The 21,388-nt window shown below is 48.6% G+C and overlaps 2 protein-coding genes across 10 annotated transcripts in view; one reads left to right on the forward strand and one right to left on the reverse strand.

Annotated features, from left to right (window-relative positions):
* The first annotated feature begins 1,758 nt into the window (after window positions 1-1,758).
* arhgap19 (Rho GTPase activating protein 19) lies at window positions 1,759-16,160 on the forward strand. Of its 4 annotated transcripts, none has more exons than XM_033034219.1 (12): window positions 1,759-1,874; window positions 2,467-2,720; window positions 6,561-6,641; window positions 7,324-7,533; window positions 8,054-8,277; window positions 8,781-8,867; window positions 9,502-9,567; window positions 11,347-11,538; window positions 11,824-11,919; window positions 12,853-12,969; window positions 13,653-13,727; window positions 14,701-16,160. In XM_033034219.1, the coding sequence occupies exons 1-12, from the start codon at window positions 1,861-1,863 to the stop codon at window positions 14,743-14,745; spliced, it is 1,461 nt and encodes a 486-aa protein (XP_032890110.1). In that variant the 5' UTR covers window positions 1,759-1,860; the 3' UTR covers window positions 14,746-16,160. The 4 variants fall into 4 exon arrangements, with proteins under 4 accessions (XP_032890110.1, XP_032890109.1, XP_032890108.1 ...); XM_033034218.1 differs by having other exon boundaries at window positions 1,786-1,874; window positions 14,695-16,160; XM_033034217.1 differs by having other exon boundaries at window positions 1,786-1,874; window positions 13,653-13,719.
* Window positions 16,161-16,278: 118 nt separating this feature from the next.
* The window catches only part of nt5c2 (5'-nucleotidase, cytosolic II), a 44,497-nt gene continuing 39,387 nt past the window's right edge, over window positions 16,279-21,388 (reverse strand). For 5 of the 6 annotated variants that reach the window (XM_033034211.1, XM_033034213.1, XM_033034212.1 and 2 more), the window contains 2 exons: window positions 19,249-19,425; window positions 16,295-18,473 (listed from right to left, as the gene is read on the reverse strand). In XM_033034211.1, the coding sequence (XP_032890102.1) occupies window positions 18,240-18,473; window positions 19,249-19,425 (411 nt within the window). In that variant the 3' untranslated portion in view covers window positions 16,295-18,239. Of the gene's footprint in view, window positions 18,474-19,248; window positions 19,426-21,388 lie in introns of all 6 variants that reach the window. The other variant, XM_033034216.1, reaches the window with a different exon arrangement.

The following is a 21,388-nucleotide window of genomic DNA, read 5'->3' on the forward strand; positions in this document are numbered from 1 at the left end:
GAATTTCGGCACTCCTGTTTAAAGCTGCAGGAGGAAGAGATTGTGAGCCATCATATCCTAGAGCAGAACGTGGGTTCCTGAGATAACTAAACCGTTCTTAATCTGTTTCCCAGCTGGGCTAGTATTTACTGCCCATCCCCAACTCAGCTGAGCACTCATGGTTCAAAACCAGCTACATTGCTGTGGTTAGACACAAAATGCTGGAGTAACCCAGCGGGACAGGCAGCATCTCTGGAGAGAAGAAATGGGTGATGTTTTGGGTCTAGACGCTTCAGACTCATCGATGACGTTTTGGGTCGAGACCTTTCTTCAGACATTGCTGTGGTTCTGGGTCATTAGATAGGAAGCCACTCTTCTCTCCCTGAAGGATTATGTTTGAGGCATTTAGACAGACATTTGACACGAGGCATACAGTAGACGCAAGAGTAGGCCATTTGGCCCTTTGAGCCAGCACCACCATTCACTGTGATCATGGCTGATCATCCACAATCAGTACCCTGTTCCTGCTTTCTCCCCTTATTCCATGACCGCTATCTTTAAGAGCTCTATCTAACTCTCTCTTGAAAGCATCCAGAGAATTGGCCTCCACTGCCTTCTGAGGCAGAGAATTCCACAGATTCACAACCCTCTGTGTGAAAAAGTTTTTCCTCATCTCTGTTCTAAATGGCTTGCCCTTTATTCTTAAACTGTGGCCCCTGGTTCTGGACTCCCCCAATATTGGGAACATGTTTCCTGCCTCTAGCGTGTCCAAACCCTTAATAATCTCATATGTTTCAATAAGATCCCCTCTCATCTTAAATTCCAGAGTATACAAGCCCAGCCGCTCCATTCTCTCAGCATATGACAGTCCCATCATCCTGGGAATAAACCTTGTGAACCGACGCTGCACTCCCTCAATAGCAAGAATGTCCTTTCTCAAATTAGGAGACCAAAACTATACACAATACTCCAGGTGTGGTCTCACTAGGACCCTGTACAACTGCAGAAGGACCTCTTTGCTCCTATACTCAACTCCTCTTGTTATGAAGGCCAACCAACATGCCATTCAATTTCTTCACTGCCTGCTGTACCTGCATGCTTACTTTCAGTGACTGATGAACCAGGACCCCCAGATCTCGGAAACGGTCATAATTCAGGAAAGTGTGATTAGTGTAGATGGGCAGCGTGAAGCTGGTGGGGCATAGGGACTGTTTCTGTGCTGTGTACATTTCAGTGATTTTGGAAATATGGAGAGTTGGGACAAGCAGACTATTCCTGGCCTGAAGGGTTTGGGGGAAGGTTGCAGCTGTTCCTGGACGTGCAGGAAGGAGGAGGTGAAGCTGGGGTCCATCTCCACAGATACAGTGCCACAGGGGACGACATTGCTAGTGGAGAGAAGTGAGGCGTCGGGCTGGGGGCAAGAACAGGCAGGTGATGGGTGGATCCAGGTGAGGAATGGTGAGTTAAGTGGGGGTGGAGATGGTGACTAAAGATGAAGGTGGTCAGCAGAGAACATTAAAACGTGCAGATGGTGGAATCTAATGAGGGAGGAGGAGGGTGGTGAGTGAAACGTAGAACCGGGGAGGGGGTGATGAGGGGTGTTCAAAAGGGAACTGCAGATGCTGGAATATCGAAGGTACACAAAATTGCTGGGGAAACTCAGCGGGTGCAGCAGCATCAGCGGGTGCAGAGGGGGTGATGAGGTTTAGATGGGGATGCGGACAAACTGGACTACAATTCCCAGAGCGCAGTGCGCGGCGGCGCGATGAGGCGACTCGTGGCCGCGCGCGCAGACCCGCCCCCGCGCCCGCGCAATGGCGCCGATTTCAAATCCACCAATGGGAGCGCAGCGGGACCAACGGCTGCTCGGCCGCTGCAAAGATGGAGGATCGGGGGTGAGAGGGGGAGAGAGAGGCGGAGAGGGAGAGAGGGGGGAGAGAGACGGGGGTGAGAGGGGGGGTGAGAGGCGGGGGGGGGGGGAGAGAGAGGGGGAGTGAGAGACGGAGGCGGGGAGAGAGACGGGGGGGAGAGGCGGAGGCGGGGGGGGAGAGAGAGAGAGGGGGAGGGGGGAGAGAGGGGGGGAGAGAGACGGGGGGGGGAGAGGGAGGAGATCGAAAGGAGAGGGGGTAGAGGGAAGGTGGAGGGGGGAGAGCGGGAAAGGAGGGGATGAGAGGTGGGAAGAGGGGATGGAGGGAGGGTGGAGAAGTGAGAGTAGGGTGGGGGGGGGGATGTGAGGGAGGTTGGAGAGATTAAGGATGGAGGGAGGGGGGATTCTGGAGAACGGGTGCAAAGCCTGGGGTCAGAGAATGACCCTGCCAAGGGTCGACTACCCCACGACCCTCCCTGCCGCCCACTTGCCCCAATCCCCCCCCCCCCCCCCCCTCCCCTAACATTGCTGCTCCTGCACCCCAGCTAGTTTGGGTTTTGGGGGATTTATTCTTGTCACACATGGCTTCAGTGACATAACCGATGTGTCTGCCTGCACAGGGACTCCACCTGTAATATTGTGATCAGCACTGAACCATCGCATCACAGTAAGCCCATCATATTTGACCCGGACTTCTTTGTGGAAAAACTTCGTCATGAGAAGCCAGGGGTGTTTCTCGAGCTGGTGGTGAGCAATCTTACCCGTCTCATTGACCTACCTGGCACAGAGTTTGCACAGCTCATTGGCGAGGAGGAGCCCAAGTTACCTACCAACCATGGATTCTTCCGCTCCTTCAACTTCCTGAAACGCAAAGGTCAGTGGCAGACCCTTGATCAAACGCATTGCTCATTGCTTTCTCAGCACCGTGTCTAAAGACTGCACTTTGGTCATTATTTGTGTTCATCCTAGCAGTACAAATGCTAAAAAATCATCCCATTAGCAATTCTTGAAAATTCATATCAACGTGTGTGGATCTGGGTCTGCCTCGGAGTGGAATCTGATCCAGAACTATATTCACTTTTTTGAAAAGATGATTCAGTCAGTTCAGTGTTTAAGAAGGAACTGCAGATGCTGGAAAATCAAAAGTAGACAAAAATGCTGGAGAAACTCAGCGGGTGAGGCAACATCTATGCAGCGAAGGAAATAGCCAACGTTTCGGGCCGAAACCCTTCTTCAGACCAAAGATCCTATAGCGAGAACATCTAGAGCAGCAGATGCAACCTGCACCTCCTCCAACCTCATCTATTGCATCAGCTGCTCTAGATGCCAGCTGCTCTACATCGGTGAGACCAAGCGTAGGCTTGGCGATCGCTTCGCCGAACACCTCCGTATTAATCCGCATTAACCAACCTGATCTCCCGGTGGCATAACACTTCAACTCCCCCTCCCATTCTGAATCTGATCTTGCTGTCCTCGGCCTCCTCCATGGCCAGAGTGAGGACCACCGTAAATTAGAGGAGCAGCACCTCATATTTCGCTTGGGCAGTTTGCACCCCAGCGGTATGAACATTGACTTCTCTAATCTCAGGTAGTCCTTACTTTCTCCTCCCCTTCTCAGCTCTCCCTTAGCCCACTGGCTCCTCCTCTTCTTTTCTTCTTCTTCCCCCACCCTCACATCAGTCTGAATAAGGGTTTTGGCCCGAAACGTTGCCTATTTCCTTCGCACCATAGATGCTGCCTTACCCGCTGAGTTTCTCCAGCATTTTTGTCTACCCTCAGTCAGTTCAGTTTTAGTTTATTGTCACATGTCCAGCGGTACAGTGAAAAGCTTTTGTTGTGTGCTAGTAACTAGTAAGTTGATGAGGGTAGTGTGGTTAAGGTTTGAACTTTAGTAAGGCCGTTGACAAGGTCCCACACCAGACATCCAAAAAGTAAAAGCCTGCACACTTTGGCAAAAAATGGATTGAATATTGCCTCGGTGATAGGCAGACGGTGAAGGTCAACGGTTCGGTTCAGAATTGGAAGGCTGTAATTAGTATTGTATGCTGGGAATTGGTGCGGGGCCCTTGCTGTTTGCTGTATGCATTGATATGGATGTGAATGGAGATTGCATGATTAGTGGGTTTGCACCTAACATGAAGCTTGGCCATGCTGTTTCTAGTGAGGATGGGATTCACCAGATTCCTGCCTCTCGACTCTTGCCCCTCTCACCCTGGTCAGAGCAAGGACAGAGTTTACCCGGTCCTCGCCTTCCACACCGGCCTTTGTATTCAGTGGATCGTTATTTGTAATTTCTGCTGCCTTGAACGAGGCTCCACCACCGCACATCTTCCCCCTTTCCTGCCCCATCCACATCAATGGGAAGAGCAGCTGCCAGACCCTCTGAGTGTTCCAGCCAATCTATTCCCCATCCAGAACACCAGCATTGCCAAGGTCGGGGGGGATTTCTGGAGACCACGTCTTTGCTAAATTCAGTCCAAATGTTGCTGGAAATCTGAAATAAAAGCAGAGCAGTACTGGCAGTACTCGGCAGGTCAGATGCTGTCACAGAGGCAATGACCTCATGAGAACTAAAACAGTCAACAAGTTTTTAAAATGCTGAGGGGGGGGGAGGGGCGGGACACCAAGGATGATGAGGGTGGAGAGAGTAAATGACAAGCACTGCAGAATGGAGAAAAGAGACAAAATGAGGAGAATTCAGAAATCGGAGGTGCAAAGTGACTTGGGAGTGCTTGTGCAGAATTCGCAATAAGTTAATCTTTGTAGTGAGGAAGGCGAATGCAATGTTAACATTTATTTCAACAGCCAGAATACATAAACGGATATACTTACTGAGGCTTTATGAGGCGCTGGTCTGACTTCATTTGGAGTATTGTGAGTGGTTTTGGGCCCCATATCTGAGGAGGAGGTCTGTCATTGGGGAGAGTCCAGGGGTGTTGGACATGTGAACGTGACGAGTGGGGATAGGACGTGATTGTGATCGGTTGTGGCTAGGGCACTGGAAGCTGGAGAGCACCAGAGGGTCACACATGTGGCTGGGAAGTGGAGAGTGAAGCTCTCCTCGCATCTCACCAACTCTCCCTCCTGCATGCAGGCAAGTCGCACACTATTCTGACTTGGCAACGTGTTCCTGTTCCTATGTTACTGGAAGTCCCTCAACAATCCCTCAAGAGAGCTACAGCCTCGGTTAAAGGGCTGGGCAGTAACTGCTGACCTTGTCAGTGGCACCTCATCAGGTGGCTCCATAAAAACTCCAGTCACTCTCTGATTCCAGGTTATCTGAGTTTTGGCCTCAGCATCGCAGGCTGCAGGCTGGGTGTGTGGCCAAGGCTGGCAATACTTGCTAGTTTCAGCTCATTTGGATGCTGCTTGCCACAGGCTGTGGCCCGGCCATCGTTTCCTCTGGCTCCAGACTGGTGTTACTTTCTCAGCAGGCACCGTTCAGTATTTGTGTGTGTGATGAATGAAAATCAGACAGGGTTTGACTTGCGGGGGTCAGCGTCCAGTGTTCAATCAAATGATAGTCCAACAATCATTTTCCTATGTTCTGTAGACTCTGGATCAGTTCCTGTGGACTGGAGGGTAGCCAATGTAACCCCGCTTTTTAAGAAAGGAGGGAGAGAGAAAAAGGGGAATTATAGACCAGTTAGGCTTACATTGGTCATGGAGAAGATGCTTGAGTCTATTGTTAAAGATGTAGCAGCAGAACATTTGGAAAGCGATGACAGGATTGGTCAAAGTCAGCATGGATTTATGAAGGGGAAATCATGCTTGACTAATCTTCTGGTATTTTTTGAGGATGTAACAAGTGGAATGGATAAGGGAGAGCCAGTGAATGTGGTGTATCTGGACTTTCAAAAAGCCTTTGACAAAGTCCCACACAAGAGATTAGTGTGCAAAATTAGAGCACATGGTATTGGGGGTAGGGTATTGACATGGATAGAGAACTCGTAGGCAGACAGGAAGCAAAGAGAAGGAATTAACGGGTCCTTTTCAGAATGACAGGCAGTGACTAGGGTGCCACAAGGCTAGGTGCTGGGACCCCAGTTATTTACAATATATATTAACGATTTAGATGAGGGAATTTTAAATGTGACATCTCCAAGTTTGCAGATGACACAAAGCCGGGTGGCAGTGTGAGCTGCAAGTATAACTGGAGTATTTTGTGCAGTTTTGGTCTCCTAATTTGGGGAAGGACATTCTTGCTATTGAGGGAGTGCAGCGTAGGTTCACCAGGTTAATTCCCGGGATGGCAGTACTGTCATATGATGAAAGAATGGGTCAACTGGGCATGTACTCACTGGAATTTAGAAGGAGGTGAGAGGATCTTATAGAAACATAAAATTCTTAAGGGAGTGGACAGGTTAGATGCAGAAAAAATGTTCCCGATGTTGGGGGAGTTCAGAACCAGGGGTCATGGTTTAAGAATAAGGTGTAGGCCATTTAGGACTGAGATGAAGAAAAAGCTTTTCACCCAGAGAGTTGTAAATCTGTTGAATTCTCTGCCACAGAAGGCAGTGGGGGCCAATTCACTGGATGTCTTCAAGAGAGAGTTAGTTTTGGTTCTTCAGGCTAAAGGAATCGAGGGATGTGGGAAAAAGCAGGAACGGGGTACTGATTTTGGATGATCAGGCTCGAAGGGCCGAATGGCCTACTCCTGCACCTATTTTCTATGTTTCTAACAAAGTGGCGATCTTTGACTCTTCATTTTCAGAGAAGGGAGTTGTGTTTGGAGCTCCGCTGACAGAAGAGGGCATTGCTCAGGTTTATCAGCTCATTGAATATCTTTACAAACGTAAGTCCAGTCATCAAAATGTCCGCTCGCTTTCCTCCCATCCCCATCTATTTTTCGTCACCATCCTTCTCCCTGGCCGGCCCTTTTCTCCTTCCATTTCTGCCCCGGCACCGTCCTCTGCTCTATCTGCCGTGGGCCTTTTGCTCCTGTGGTTTTGTCTCTTGGCACGTTGCCGTTACAATACTTCCGTCTCTGCAGTCTTGCTCTGCACCAGTTCACATGCTGGATTTAATTAAGTACTCAGTTCTGCTACCTTGACAATAATGTTTCATCGTGTCACTTCTGTTCATAAATTTGCTTCAGCTTCTCAGCATTTCATAACAGTTTGAAGATTTACGAAGATGTTGCCAATACTCGAGGGCCTGAGCTATAGCGAAAGGTTGGGCGGGCTAGGGCTTTATTCCATGGAGCACAGGAGGCTTGAGTGGTGATCTTATAGAGGTGTATAAAATAATTAGGGCAATTGATTGGCTGAATGCACAGCCTTTTTCCCCAGGGTAGCAGATTCATGAACTAGAAAGCATAAATTGAATGTAAGAAAGCAAAGATTTAATAGGAAACTGAGGGGCAACTTTTTCACACAGAGTGTGGTGGGTATATGGAACAAGCTGCCTATTCCCTTCCTTTTGTATTCATTTCACACTCGGCCTGTCATGCTGGTTACATTTCACCCTCTTCACAGATCTTCATGTGGAGGGCCTGTTTCGTATTCCTGGAAACGCCTTGCGGCAGCAGTGCCTGAAGGAAGCCTTAAACAGCGGAGTGGACATCGATCTGGACGCTGGGGAATTTCATCCAAACGATGTAGCGACTCTGCTGAAAATTTTCCTTGGGGAACTTCCAGATACACTTCTCAGTCACAGGCATTACAATGCTCACCTCAAAATCGCAGGCACGTCACAGGGGCATGTGGGCGAGGGGCATGTGCAGGATGTGATGGGAATTATTGTACCAAGCTAGTGTTACTGTTACATTCTCCTAACCTAGTAATGTTCAATTGCAATGATATTAAGCAGTGAAGTATCATTAAAGGCCTAGGCTTTAACCTAATTGTTTGCTGTAGCCAGAGCACTAGTGCATTGAACAGCCAGGGTTGTAGGTAATCAGTGGTGTGGATTCTGCTGAGGGGAGATGTGGGAGGTTAAGGGGCAATCTGATGGTGCAGGGTTGTGCGATGAGAACCAGTGTCATGTGCAATTCGGATCTGGGCAGGGTAAAATGGTAAAAAGACAAAATGGAAGCTTTTTATCTGAATCGAATCGACTTCAGTTACTGGTGGCGCTGGGCTATATCGGGTGACCTCCGGTTCTGGGCTTGCTTTACTTTGAGACTGTGGATTGTGTTGTTCTCATAGCTGGTGTCGGTTTGTTATTACCATCCAGTTACAATGTCTCTGCTTCTCTCGGCAATAGGTCTGATGGTGTTTGACACCAAGGGGAAGCGGACCGTCCCTGACAAGGAGCGTCAGATTGAAGCGCTCCAGCTGCTCTTCCTGTTGCTGCCGCCCGTCAGCCGCAACTTGTTGAAGCTGCTCTTGGACCTGCTTTACCACACCGCCAAGCAGCAGGACAAGAACAAGATGACCGCCTCCAACCTGGCACTTATGTTTGCCCCACAAATTTTCTGGCCAAAGAATGTAAGTGGACATTGTGCTCCAGTATTTGCCTCATCCTTTGTTAAACCTCCTGTACACATCAGTCTGAGGAAGGGTCTTGACCCATAACATCACCTATTTCTTTGCTCCATAGATGCTGCCTCACCCACTGAGTTTCTCCAGCATTTTTGTCTACCTCCTGGACACATCAAGTGCTTTGATACCTAATGCCACACGCTATGCTCTTTGTTTATAATTTTATTTTTGAGACCAAGCACGCACATTTAGTCTAAGTTCTTGATGAACCACAAAGCACGGGTATCTCCAGGGTCGAATCGAGATGTTTGCATATTTCCCATAGGGGATGTTCTTTGTTGTCTGATTATTGATGACTTTCTCATACGTACACCTAACTAACTTGCGAACTTCAATGTTGGAAGACTTTGGGCAATGGTTGCACATTGATTATATTTTTGTTGTTTATGATCTCTGATCTTCAGTTTTATTTCCTCCTGATTCGCTTGACCTTTCTCCAACCCTCTCAGATGGTCGTGGCTGACCTCCAAGAGAATATCACCAAGCTCAATAACGGAGTGTCTTTTATGATTAAACATTCTCAGAAGCTTTTTCGGGTAAGCAAATGTAACACATTGCAGCATTCAGTCAATGAGTCTCAGGCTGTGCAATTAAAATGATTATTTGACCATGTCCGTCAGGCTTGGAGGGATATGGGTAAATGGAACTAGCTTAGATGGGTCATCTTGGTTCGCATGGTGTGTTGGGTCGAATGGCCTGTTCCATGCTGTACAACTGTATGATTCCAGGACTTGGTACACCTGCAATACCTTGCAACATCGTACGTGTCTGCTTCAGATGAGTGAGCTGGCCAGCTAACTGGGGCTCGAAGAGGACTGGGTGCTGTGGGGGGAAGCAGGGTAATAATGGGTGTTCCCTGCGCTGGGGCAATGCCTCAGCTAGCGTTGAGCAAGCACAGCAGCGGAGGTATAATGTACAGTCGTGATATTTTTACACAAGTGAGCCTGAGGCAATACGAGCTGAGAGGTTGCAAAACCAGGGCGAGGGTCTCAATGTCTGCGATGGGTTTACATCAGCCCCTGATTAAGAAGTGCAAAAACAGATTAGAAGGGTTCCGGATTAGAAAGAGAAGCTGTTAATAGTGTGCTATTCATATTCCAAAGGAATCATTAGTTTAAGTTATTTATAATCATGTGTGAGGCATTTAAACATTCCTGTCTGTCTTTGTAGGCACCAGCGTACATTCGAGAACTCGCCAGGCTGCAATTCACAGGATCCAGAGTTGCAGTTTCCAAGGTAAAATGACGCAATTAATTTATTGTGAGCATACACAGCCCACTTGAGAGCCCTGGCAAGGTAGGAGCTGGACATGCCACAGCTGTGGTCTCTATCAGTAGCCTGAGGTTGGAGCAGACAGTGGTTACAAGCTCCCTGGCCGCAGTCAGGACCTGTGGGAGTTGTGGCTTTCCACATGCCGGGACATATGTACAACTGCAACATGATGCCCTGACCGATGACGGCCAGTTTGCCAAACACCTTCACCGACCCGTTCACCTGTGACTTGCAACATAAGTGGCCAGCACTGGTACAGAAAGAAAAGTCCATTACCACGAGATGGATAAATCAAAAATGAACCTTTCATGTCATAGACATGTAGGGCAGAAACAGGCCCTTCGGCCCACTATGTTCATGCCAACCATCCACCAATTTCATTTACGTGCGCACTATCTATGGCCTTCCATGCTTTGGCAATTCAAATGCTTAGATTCTAACCACCCTCTGGATGGAAACATTAATCCCTGGATTCTCCGAAGGGGAGCCTATCCCTTAAAGTTTTAACATCTTTCAAGTCCCCCCTCCGCAGAATACTGAGCCTGCGCAGTATCTCCTCTTTACTAAAATGCCCCATCGTGATGAATCCGCCCTGTACCCTGGGGTGGGTGGGATGGGCTGGTAGGTGATTATTACACTCCCATCATCCCCATGAAGTCTGAGGTCATTGTTCGTTTTCCCAACCCCGGTACAGGGTAGAACCCGCGTGTGCCTGAGTGGGAGCTGCTCCACGCTGCTCCGGAGACTCGATGGGTGATGTTCAGGAGGGGTCAGTGAGTGCCTGAAGCTGAGTTGCGCTTCTGTTGGGCTGATGCTTAGTCAGCCATTGTCAGTGTGAGTGTTGGGGTGATGCTGTGTGAGTGTTGGGGTAATGCTGTCAGTGTGTGTGTGTTGGGGTAATGCTGTCAGTGTGTGTGTGTTGGGGTAATGCTGTCAGTGTGTGTGTGTGTTGGGGTAATGCTGTCAGTGTGTGTGTGTGTGTGTTGGGGTAATGCTGTGTCAGTGTGTGTGTGTGTGTGTGTGTTGGGGTGATGCTGTCAGTGTGTGTGTGTGTGTTGGGGTGATGCTGTCAGTGTGTGTGTTGGGGTGATGCTGTGTCAGTGTGTGTGTTGGGGTGATGCTGTGTGTGTGTGTGTGTGTTGGGGTGATGCTGTGTCAGTGTGTGTGTGTTGGGGTGATGCTGTGTCAGTGTGTGTGTGTGTGTTGGGGTGATACTGTCAGTGTGTGTGTGTTGGGGTGACGCTGTGTCAGTGTGTGTGTTGGGGTGATGCTGTCAGTGTGTGTGTGTTGGGGTGATGCTGTGTCAGTGTGTGTGTGTGTTGGGGTGATGCTGTGTCAGTGTGTGTGTGTGTTGGGGTGATGCTGTCAGTGTGTGTGTGTTGGGGTGATGCTGTGTCAGTGTGTGTGTTGGGGTGATGCTGTCTGTGTGTGTGTTGGGGTGATGCTGTGTCAGTGTGTGTGTGTGTGTTGGGGTGATGCTGTCAGTGTGTGAGTGTTGGGGTGATGCTGTCAGTGTGTGTGTGTTGGGGTGATGCTGTGTCAGTGTGTGTGTTGGGGTGATGCTGTCTGTGTGTGTGTTGGGGTGATGATGTGTCAGTGTGTGTGTGTGTGTGTTGGGGTGATGCTGTCAGTGTGTGTGTGTTGGGGTGATGCTGTGTCAGTGTGTGTGTGTGTGTTGGGGTGATGCTGTCAGTGTGTGAGCGTTGGGGTGATGCTGTGTCAGCCGCTGCCCTCTCTGTGCAGGATGACCTGGACCTGCTGCCCGTGTCAAACTGCCCGGCCTTGCTCTCGGTGAAGGTGGCGAAGCGGACCCGGCTGCACTCGGTATTGAGACGTGAAGATACGCAGCAGCGGACGGAGGAAGCCCTGCAGGAACTCTTTAAACATGTCAGCAATATGCCGGACTCTGCCAAGAAGAAGAAGCTTGTGAGACAGGTAGGAATGGGAGAAACAAGGGTTCTGTTATTGGAGCAAAGAACTAACTGCTGGAGGAACTCGGTGGGTCCAGTAGCATCTGGGGGAAGGGGGTGGGGGGGACCACTGACAATTGGGGTCGAGACCCTGCCCCAGGCCTGAGGGTGCTGGGTGGCCTGTTTTTCTGCTGTGTGACACGATGGCTGCAGTGTTGAATGGGTGGGAGACACCCTTGTGCTGCTCACTGCGATGTTCTTACTCCCACAATGTCTCTGTTAACACCAGAATGTTTCTCGCCTCCTGCAGTTTAATAAAAGCTCGGCTGCTGGAACTCCTGATGGATTTGCTTCGCCCAGAACCAAGAAACACGTGCGCTCCCGGACATTTGGAGGCCTCATTAAGGTAAGAGAAGCCCATGTTACACTCGTAAACTGTGGACTAAAGCCCCAGGCTATCCCCCTGCTGATAACCCAGCGTTCCTGTGGATGGAGCCGACGCCGTGACTGGTGCCGTGAACAGCCTGGATTGGAACCGGATAGTGTGGGTTTCAATCGTGACCATGCAGGTTGTCTCGTTATGTCCTCAAAGGTCAGGACAAACTAATTCCAGCTCATTGTTCCACTGTCAGCTTAACTCAGCCCTCGCTACGTGACCCAAGCTGGTGGCTGTAAGTGTGGTTCGACCAGTATTTCCCAGCCCTTGAATAACAAACGGCGTGAATAAATAATTGAATGTCTGAATGACTGACTGAAGGCCGGCAGATCGAGTGACTGCTCACTGCTGCAATGTCTGACTGTTGGACTGGCTGATAGAGGCTTGTAAATCTCTAGAATTCCCGTTGCCCACATGCCAAGGGCTACAGGTGCATCACCATTAGCTGCAAGTAAATTGCAGGCTGTCCTATTCTGGAAACACCTCTTGTTTTCTGCATTGTTGCCGGGCCTAAATCCTGGCAGTGCTGTTTAACACCGAACGAGCATCTTCACCAGAGGACTCCACTGGTTGAACGAGATAGCTTACCCACAATCAGGACAATTAATGCTTTCCCAGCCAGTGATGGCCACAGTTTGCGGACAGGTTTCTAACAAACTGTCCTTGTGCATTTGCAGAGTATTCTACGACATCGAAATGGGTATCTCATGGCAAGACCGTAGCTGCAGCCAGGGGTAGGGTGGCCTGGGCAGGTCCTCGAGAGGCTCAGTGACTGGGCGTGGGTGGTCTTCGACAGCTGCCCCCACAGTGTGAGGGCCAGGATGTCGCTGATGCAGTGTGTCCCCAGTGAAAGGGCCAGAGAGACTGAGGCAATGTACTAAACCTGTGCTTTCAATCCGGCAGCGTAAAGTGCTAGGTGGTCAACATGTCCCAGACAGGACGAGCCAAATCCCAATAGCTGGTGCGGCCACGCTGAGCTGTCAACACCAGGCTGCGCAGTGCAAGGAGAACCTGGCTCAGGTGAGCGCGTCCACAACAGCATCGTTGGATGGAAACTGTTCATTCATGGGGAACGCCACTGCCAGCAAAGTCTAACTAGGGCTGGGTCTTCAGTGAATGGCAGGACCCTGGGGAGTGTTGCAAAGCAGAGAGATCTAGGAGTGCAGATACATGGTTACCTGAAACTGGCATCATGGATAGATAAGGCAGTGATGACGTTATTGAGTATAGAGCATACAATGTTATGTCAAAATGGAAAGGGTGCAGATAAGATTGATGAGAATGTTGCCAGGACCCGAAGGCCTGAGCTGCAGGGAGTTTGGGCAGGCTAGGCTTTTATTCCTTGGAGCGCTGGAGTGATCTTATAGAGGTATTATGTAAGATAAAGTCCAGTAAAGTCCGATTAACGATAGTCCGAGGGTCTCCAATAAGATAGATGGCAGCTCAGGATAGCTGTCTAGTTAGAAGTGGAGGGGCAGTGTGGGAGTGGAGTCATGGGGGCAGCTCTGTGCTGGGGGGTTGAAGGGGGCAAGGATGGATGAGGTTGGGGCTTGGGGGAATATCACAGCTCTGTGGCATGTGGCAGTTTAAGAGCTGGGGAGGGTCTCCCACCGTATCCCAGTGAGGTCGGTCATTCCCAACACTGCTGCCGTGCTCCAGGGAAGTGAGTGAAGGCTCACTCCCACTTTTCTTTCTGTTTTTAGAGGCCGCTGGAACTGATGTCATTGCATCTCAGTCACAACCGATCCAAGTCGACAGATGAGATCCTCGATGAGAAGGTGAAGTGATCTGACTTGTACTAACGCCTTGGGTCCCTGATCTGTGCAGATGTTTAGCTAATATCAAGGCTGCCCTTTCAGTGAGCTACCTCTCCAAAGCTCCTGCAACACAGCAAATCGTGCGGAGCTGGAGGGTGCAAGGGGTTTGCCACCAGTGCCAGGTGTCCTGGGTCTGGAGGGTTGCAGACATAGAACGACTGAGGCCTGGCAGGGAGATGGGTTTGCGCCAGTTTAGAGGGGAGGAGATCTACCAGGCAGGAATCTGTGAGGGTTTGTGAACCGCTCCTCTATCTGGAGATCCAGAGGACGGATGTTTGGGGCTGTGGTGGGAAGCACACTGTGAGGAATGGTGATATCACCTGTAACCAGGCTGATGCTTCCAAGGACTGCATATTCCAAATCCCTCAATGTTGCCACAGTGCTGGCAGTGAAGGAAGATCACCTTTCAAATTCTATAGATTCTGGAATTTTCCCAATGATCAGAGAATCACAAATGTGTCCCCAGTATTTAAGAAAAAAGAGAGAAGGCAGGAACCTGTCAGATATTGCTGGAGTCTAGGCAATAGCCAAACGTCATGCAATGAATAACATGGTTGAGCAGAAGCTGCACGGTTAAGTGAGGGGGAAACGGTGCTTGACTAATGAGGATGAGAATGTGATTACTGGGGCAGATCAGGGAATGCGGGGATGTGTACTGACGTTTTGGAAGGCAGTGGAACAAAGCGGATGACTGCAAGTTTCCACATAGGTTTAAGGCCCTGGTATCAGTTTGAACTTTACATCTGTGACTGACACTCATACTGTGGCCACTGATCCTTACTGAACCCCATGTGGCTATAACTTGGAGCTGATGATCTGATCATGTTAATAATCATATCTTCCCAACATTAGTGTCAGATTATGCAGGATGTTTAGAGCACTGTCCTTTACTGCCATGACTGATGCACATCTCCTTTATCCTTTAAAACCTCAGGAGTCGCAGAGAGGGAATCGAATGCGGCTGGAGTCGGCAATTTAGCCTCGGTGTCGCTCTGACGGCACCGTGGAGATTCGCCCGAGAGCGTCGGGACAACCACTAATGGACAGAATTGTTGAGTGTTTACAGTGACTTTATAGCAGTGGTTCCCTGTGGAAAGAAACTGGTAAAATTTTAAACAATCTGGGATGAAACTGGCTCGATTGAATGTCAAGAGACTGGATTGCTGGTTGAAAGGCTCAGCTGGGATGCACGGATTGGGTAGGAGTGACAGAGGTAAGCTGGTGGAGGTGGTGAGTGAAAGTGATTTGCTGGTTTGCATTTTAGTTTTAAACTTTTTAATAATGGACTGTCAGTACATTGGATGCTTCTGTCCACAATACTCCAACTCCTTTCATAAGGTGTTTATACTGAAAAAGGACGAAAACATCCTGGGTATGGTTTACCTATGCGAGGGCTGGCTCTGGCGGCAGAGGCCTGGCAGTGTTGGGAAGAGAAGCAAGATTGTTCTGTCACAAAGGGTCAGGATTGCAGCTAGTGTGAAGAGGGTCAAGGGGTAGCATGGGGTCAACAGTTACAGACATTGCCCCACAGCCACCGTTGGCTCGGTTATTTGGGGATCTCTGTCTTGTGTTGTGAGATTGTCCTGCTACGTTTCCCAGTCTGTCCAGCCTTGCCCAGGTGTACTGCATGCTACTGGTAACGGTTTGGATCCTGAGTGTTGGTTCCTCGGACCTCTGTCTGGGGTGTGGGGGGTGGTTGCAGCTGGGAAGCATGGATCAGTCTGCTGGATGTTCTGGTGTCTATCAGTGTGAGAAAGAGTGGACAGTGAGGTCAAGGAAGGGGTCGGTGCTGGATGCATGGGCGGGTAAAGGTCAAGTAATGGAAAGTAAATGGTAGGATTCCATTCATAAAATACTCGTCTATATTTTACTGAACATGTCTTTTCTGAAGGTGCTTGACTAATGTTTATTGTAGTAACCTGGTCCAGAACCAATCTCTTGCTTTCTAAGTATTCCCTACTAATGCAATTTTAAACCTGTTAATGTGACTTGCTGACTCAATGTCCGGCAGGAGGGTGAATCTTGTGCCCCTTCCGTCCGACACCTCTCTTGGTCTTGGCTAGGACTGAGCAAGCTTACTTTGGCCGAGGCAGGATGGGCAATGGTGTTCAGTTAAACTGCACTGTGCCATGCATGGGTGTGACACTCTGTTGTTCAGGACTGTGTGATGTTTAATGCCTTTCCCAACTGAACTCACACCAGTTCAATTCCAACTGTGATTGTGTCAAATAGCTCCAAGTTAATGTGAACCTTTTGTACTGTGAGTGGCTAATGCCCACACTTTTACCACTCTTGTGCTTGTATTTATGTATAATATAAATGTTTTGTTTGTTATATTTTTGCATTACATGTACAATAATCCCATTTATGGCCATGGTGAAAGTTTCGATCACTCAGGGTTGTAAATGTTTGGAGTTTGTACCTCACATTTATTCTGCCATCACTGCACCAGCTGCTGGGTTTCATTGCTTCTCTTGCCTGAGTAGCAGGAGGTACTTTCTCAATCACACTGAACATTTCATATTTTATTTTACAAATAGAATCAGTTACATTTTTACAGTGGAAGAGAAAGTCTGAACAGACGACTTGCAGAAACCACACATGTTCAGTGCACAGTGCATGCAGTTCTGTTGCTCAGAACCGGAGCCTGAACGAATCTTCCTCCAGTTTGCTGTGAAGTGGTTCTCCTCTCTGCGCTGCTTGTTCACGTTATTGAATGTTTCGGTACTGATGGACAAGGGCTGAAAACATGCTCACTCTGTCCACGTCGTCACTCAGCTCCACAGTGTCACTGGCCGTCCACCCTTGCTGCTAAACACAATTGGAAGAACATTCTCATAGAGAATTTCCTCAGTGAATGGCAGGCAAAGTACAGATGGCTGGAGGGATGCAAGCAGCTGTAACCTGACGACGTTATTTTCAAACATCTTTGAGTTGGGCCAAAATTAAAAGGCATGAGTGAAAGCTAGGGTGTTAAATCCACAGCACCTTTTCACATGGTAGATGGAGCCAGGCCCACACAAAAACACTGCCCTTTGAGGAAACACTGCAGTTAACCAGAATTCTAAACCTGGCTAAACCAATGTAAGTGGAGAGAGCATCCCCACACATCTAATACCTCAGAAGACTCGAGGTTCTTGTGGGATCTGAACCCATCGAACTTGCTGAACTTTCATACTGACAGCATAGATGATTCAGAACTGGGGCCAGAGTTCACTTGTGATAGATCAGGAGAACTTATCACCGAATGTCAGAGTTTTGGAATTTAGATAGACCAAGCATCTATCTATGAGGAAATAGGAAATATAACCAGGCATAGGGAGCTTGATTGAAACATGTCCAGGATAAAACTATCCTCGGAGTGTATGACAAGATAGAGCATCCATCCTACGATAGTTTCTCCTTTTATACAGGTCCAGGCTCTCAACTCCTTACTCTTCCCTGTAACAAATAGTCAAAGCTATACTGCTGGTGTGGAACAGCTCAGTCACACGGTCCTGTACCACCTTGCTCAAACAGTTCACACAGTGAACAGAAGGCAATGTAACTGCAGGTGGCAGGCAGAGTGAAGCTTCCCCGACATCGTCCCGTCACACACAGAATGAAGCTCCCTCTACACTGTCCCATCCCTCACTCCCAGGGATTGGGGCAGAGTGAACCCTCTATTCTACTATGCATGTTTACATTTCCTCCAGGAATTAAACGTTATATTAATGAAACCATCAATTCTATCCACGATTGTTTTTTAATCCAAATGGGAACCAAACTGCACTGAAGACAAAATTGATTCTTTGGAGGTCCAGCCTGGCTTTCCAGTCCTGCTCCCAACCCAATTCCAGAGCAGACGCAAGAAATGCAGGAAGCAGCAGTTCCTCATCGTGTGGCCCCTAGGTGGATACTAGTTCCTGCTAACTTGCATAGTCACAAGGCATGATGTACACATGGCTGCAGTGAAGGAGGAGCCTGGCACACCGCGCGAGCCCTCTCTCCATTCGGGGTAAACACCCACTAGTTTGTGCTTTGATTCAAACAGATAGTTCAATACCTGATTTAAAACTGATACCCCGTAAACAAGCCACACAGATCCATGAACAGTTCAGGCCACTCAAGCGAGAGGCCTGTAACTGAGCATTTTCCACATACCCTGGGCTGTAATAAATCAATGGATAAGGCCAAAGTGTGCAGGCACTTCCTTCTCTGTTCTATACAATCACTCCACCATATCCATCAGCACACACTCAATGCAAACCTCTGACCTGTTATTAAAACATCTGTATATTGTCAAATCACTTAAAAAATGGAAAAAAGTTAGCATCATTCAGCCATTATTTTCCAGCGTTAAAACACCGTTGTCCCTTTAAATCCCTCATATTTCACTACAATCACCATGAACCAGATCACCAACCATTACCCTGCAAGCCTCAGACTGTCAGTTCCGTGGGGTAGGAATCAGGGTAGAGGAGTTCACTGCCACTATTCTTCCTCTTCCTCATCGTCATCTTCATCGTGGCAGTGTGTGATTTCTTGCGGAGTTTGTGGGAAGAGTTTGGGAGGTTTGATTTCGCTGACGGACCGGGTCAGGTGATGCCATTTGAACTCGGTGTCTTTCATATCTACGGTGCTGGTCGAACGGTTGCGTGTTGCCATCGGAGACTCCACATCATTAATATCAACTTGACTGTGCTCCACGGTCGACTCATGGGGCATCTAAAGGATGGAGAAGCACACGAGCCGAAGGGTGAGGTCCGAGGAATGGGAACAGGGAGCGTGGCAGAAACAAGAGTAGCTGTGCACAGGAGCAGGGTGTGGGAGGATGATCACAGAAAGACTGGACAGAGAGAGAGAGAGGTTGGAATTGTTCGGGCATAGTATGCAACAGTGAGAGCAACATACAGCAGCAAGCAGAGGAACCAAAGCAAGAGGGGTGTTGACGAGCATTGGGGAAGACAGATGACTTGTTTGAATGCAAGGGGCTTTGTTGAATGATTTCTGCTCTACAGTTTGTTGGCTGTAGCAAAGATCAGGTGTGCACCCTGATTGCTGGCTGCAGACTCCACCTGGGAATATTAACCTGGGTGATGGGAGAGTGAACAGCAGCAGCCGAGACTAACAGGACAAATCAAGACGGCTCTCAACGCACACCATTAAACTCACAATCACCAAGAACCCCCGTGGCACCCAGAGTGTGTGAGGAGATCAGGGGCATACAGCATACATGTAGCAGCAAACGCCAGTGCCTGGCCCTGCCTCCTCTGGCTGTGGTTCACGTCTGTCCTAGGCGAGGGATACTGATGCAGCTCACCCAAGGCTCCAGCAGCTGTGGGATCACAGGCAGCATCATTACAGCACAACGCACGAGCAGGTTCAGTAAACTGGGGACAAAGGTACTGGACAGTACCTCAACGTAGAGAGGGCTTGACAGGGTAAGTCTGTGGCGCAATGAAGCAAGATGCCCACATTTCTGATCAGATAACATACTCACCAAGACATGGGCAGCACGAAAGAGGTAACTGAAGGGGTAGTACAGGAGGTTGATGAACGAGGCTGCGTAGAGATCGGCATAACGCATGACCTGGCTGGCGAAGAGAGTCTGTCGGGACCCACTGCGGAACAGGCTCCCCATCATCCCATAGCACATGTCCATGTCATGAGTGACTTTCTGCAGGGTGGTAGAATGCAGGAGGGACAATATTGTCATCAAGAATGGTTTCAACTTCCTCACTGTCATCTTATATTCCATTTAGATTGCAGAATATTGGCAATTAGAAAAATTCAACAGTCATTCAGCCAGAGTAACCTGCTGCTGAGTTAAGGAAGTGGTAGCTTCGTATATGAGGGGTAAGAGGGTGCAGAATGTAGAACATGAGGGATTAAACCTCTTCACTATGCACAGAATGAGAACAGAATCACTTGTTACATCGTGGGGCGAGCATCACTGAGTAACAGGAGCTTGTCTGCCAGTGGGAACCCTGCTGGGACGTGCAGCTGTCTCCAAAACCTCTTATTTACAATTATAAACCGTTTTAGACAACAGGACATGGTTGAAACAGATGGGCAGCTGGGTGGCAGATACAGTTCCATACAGAGGAATGAGCAAGTCATAAGGGATAGGAGCACAATTAGGCCATTTGGCCCATCATGTTTACTCCGCCATTCAATCATGGCTGATCTACTGTATCTCTCTCCTAACCCCATTTTTCTGCCTTCTCCCCATAACCCCTGACACCCGTACTAATCAAGAATCTAAGCCATTGATGTCCTCCTCATCTTCCTAAAGGAATGTCCTTTAATTCTGCCGCTATGACCTCTAGTCCTAAATTCACCCACTAGTGGAAACATCCTCTCCACATCCACTCTATCCTAGCATTTTACTATTCGGTAAGTTTCAATGAGGGGTCCCCTCATCCTTCTAAACTCCAGCGAGTACATGTACAGTGCCGACAAACGCTCACCCACTCATTCCTGGAATCATTCTTGTAAACCTCTAGATCCTCTCCAGAGCCAGCACATCCTTCCTCAGATATGGTGCCCAAAATAGCTCACACTGCCCCAAATAGTAGCCTGACCAGTGCCTTATAGAGCCTTAACATTACATCCCTGTTTTGTATTCTAGTCCTCTTGAAATAAATGCTAGCATTACGCATGCTTCCTTACTACCGATTCGACTTGCAAATTAACTTTTTGGTAATCCTGCACCAGCACTCCCAAGTCCCTTTGCACCTCTGATTTCTGGATTCTCTCCCCATTTACAAAAAAAACCTACGCCTTTATTCAGACTACCAAAATGCATGACTCCACACTTTACTAAGTCAAGTGAACTCAGTGATCAGTGCCTGAGGGACAGGAGGAGGGAACACCATATGGATTCACATCTATAAATGAACTGCAGCCGTACACGTCGTTGGTGAGACCACACTTGGAGTAACCATATAACAATTACAGCACGGAAACAGGCCATCTCGACCCTTCTAGTCCGTGCCGAACACGTATTCTCCCCATGTCCCATATACCTGCGCTCAGACCATAACCCTCCATTCCTTTCCCGTCCATATAACTATCCAATTTATTTTTAAATGATAAAAACGAACCTGCCTCAACCACCTTCACTTGAAGCTCATTCCACACAGCCACCACTCTCCGAGTAAAGAAGTTCCCCCTCATGTTACCGCTAAACTTCTGTCCCTTAATTCTCAAGTCATGTCCCCTTGTTTGAATCTTCCCTACTCTCAGTGGGAAAAGCTTATCCACGTCAACTCTGTCTATCCCTCTCATCATTTTAAAGACCTCTATCAAGTCCCCCCTTAACCTTCTGCGCTCCAAAGAATAAAGCCCTAACTTGTTCAACCTTTCTCTGTAACTTAGTTGCTGAAACCCAGGCAACATTCTAGTAAATCTCCTCTGTACTCTCTCTATTTTGTTGACATCCTTCCTATAATTAGGCGACCAAAATTGTATACCATACTCCAGAATTGGCCTAACCAATGCCTTGTACAATTTTAACATTACATCCCAACTTCTATACTCAATGCTCTGATTTATAAAGGCCAGCACACCAAAAGCTTTGTACTACGTGCAACTCTGGTCACCCAGCTGCAGGAAGGATGTCATTTAGTTGGAAAGTG

The sequence above is a fragment of the Amblyraja radiata genome, chromosome 15 (assembly GCF_010909765.2).
Source record: "Amblyraja radiata isolate CabotCenter1 chromosome 15, sAmbRad1.1.pri, whole genome shotgun sequence".
In the NCBI taxonomy this organism is placed as follows: Eukaryota; Metazoa; Chordata; class Chondrichthyes; order Rajiformes; family Rajidae; genus Amblyraja; species Amblyraja radiata.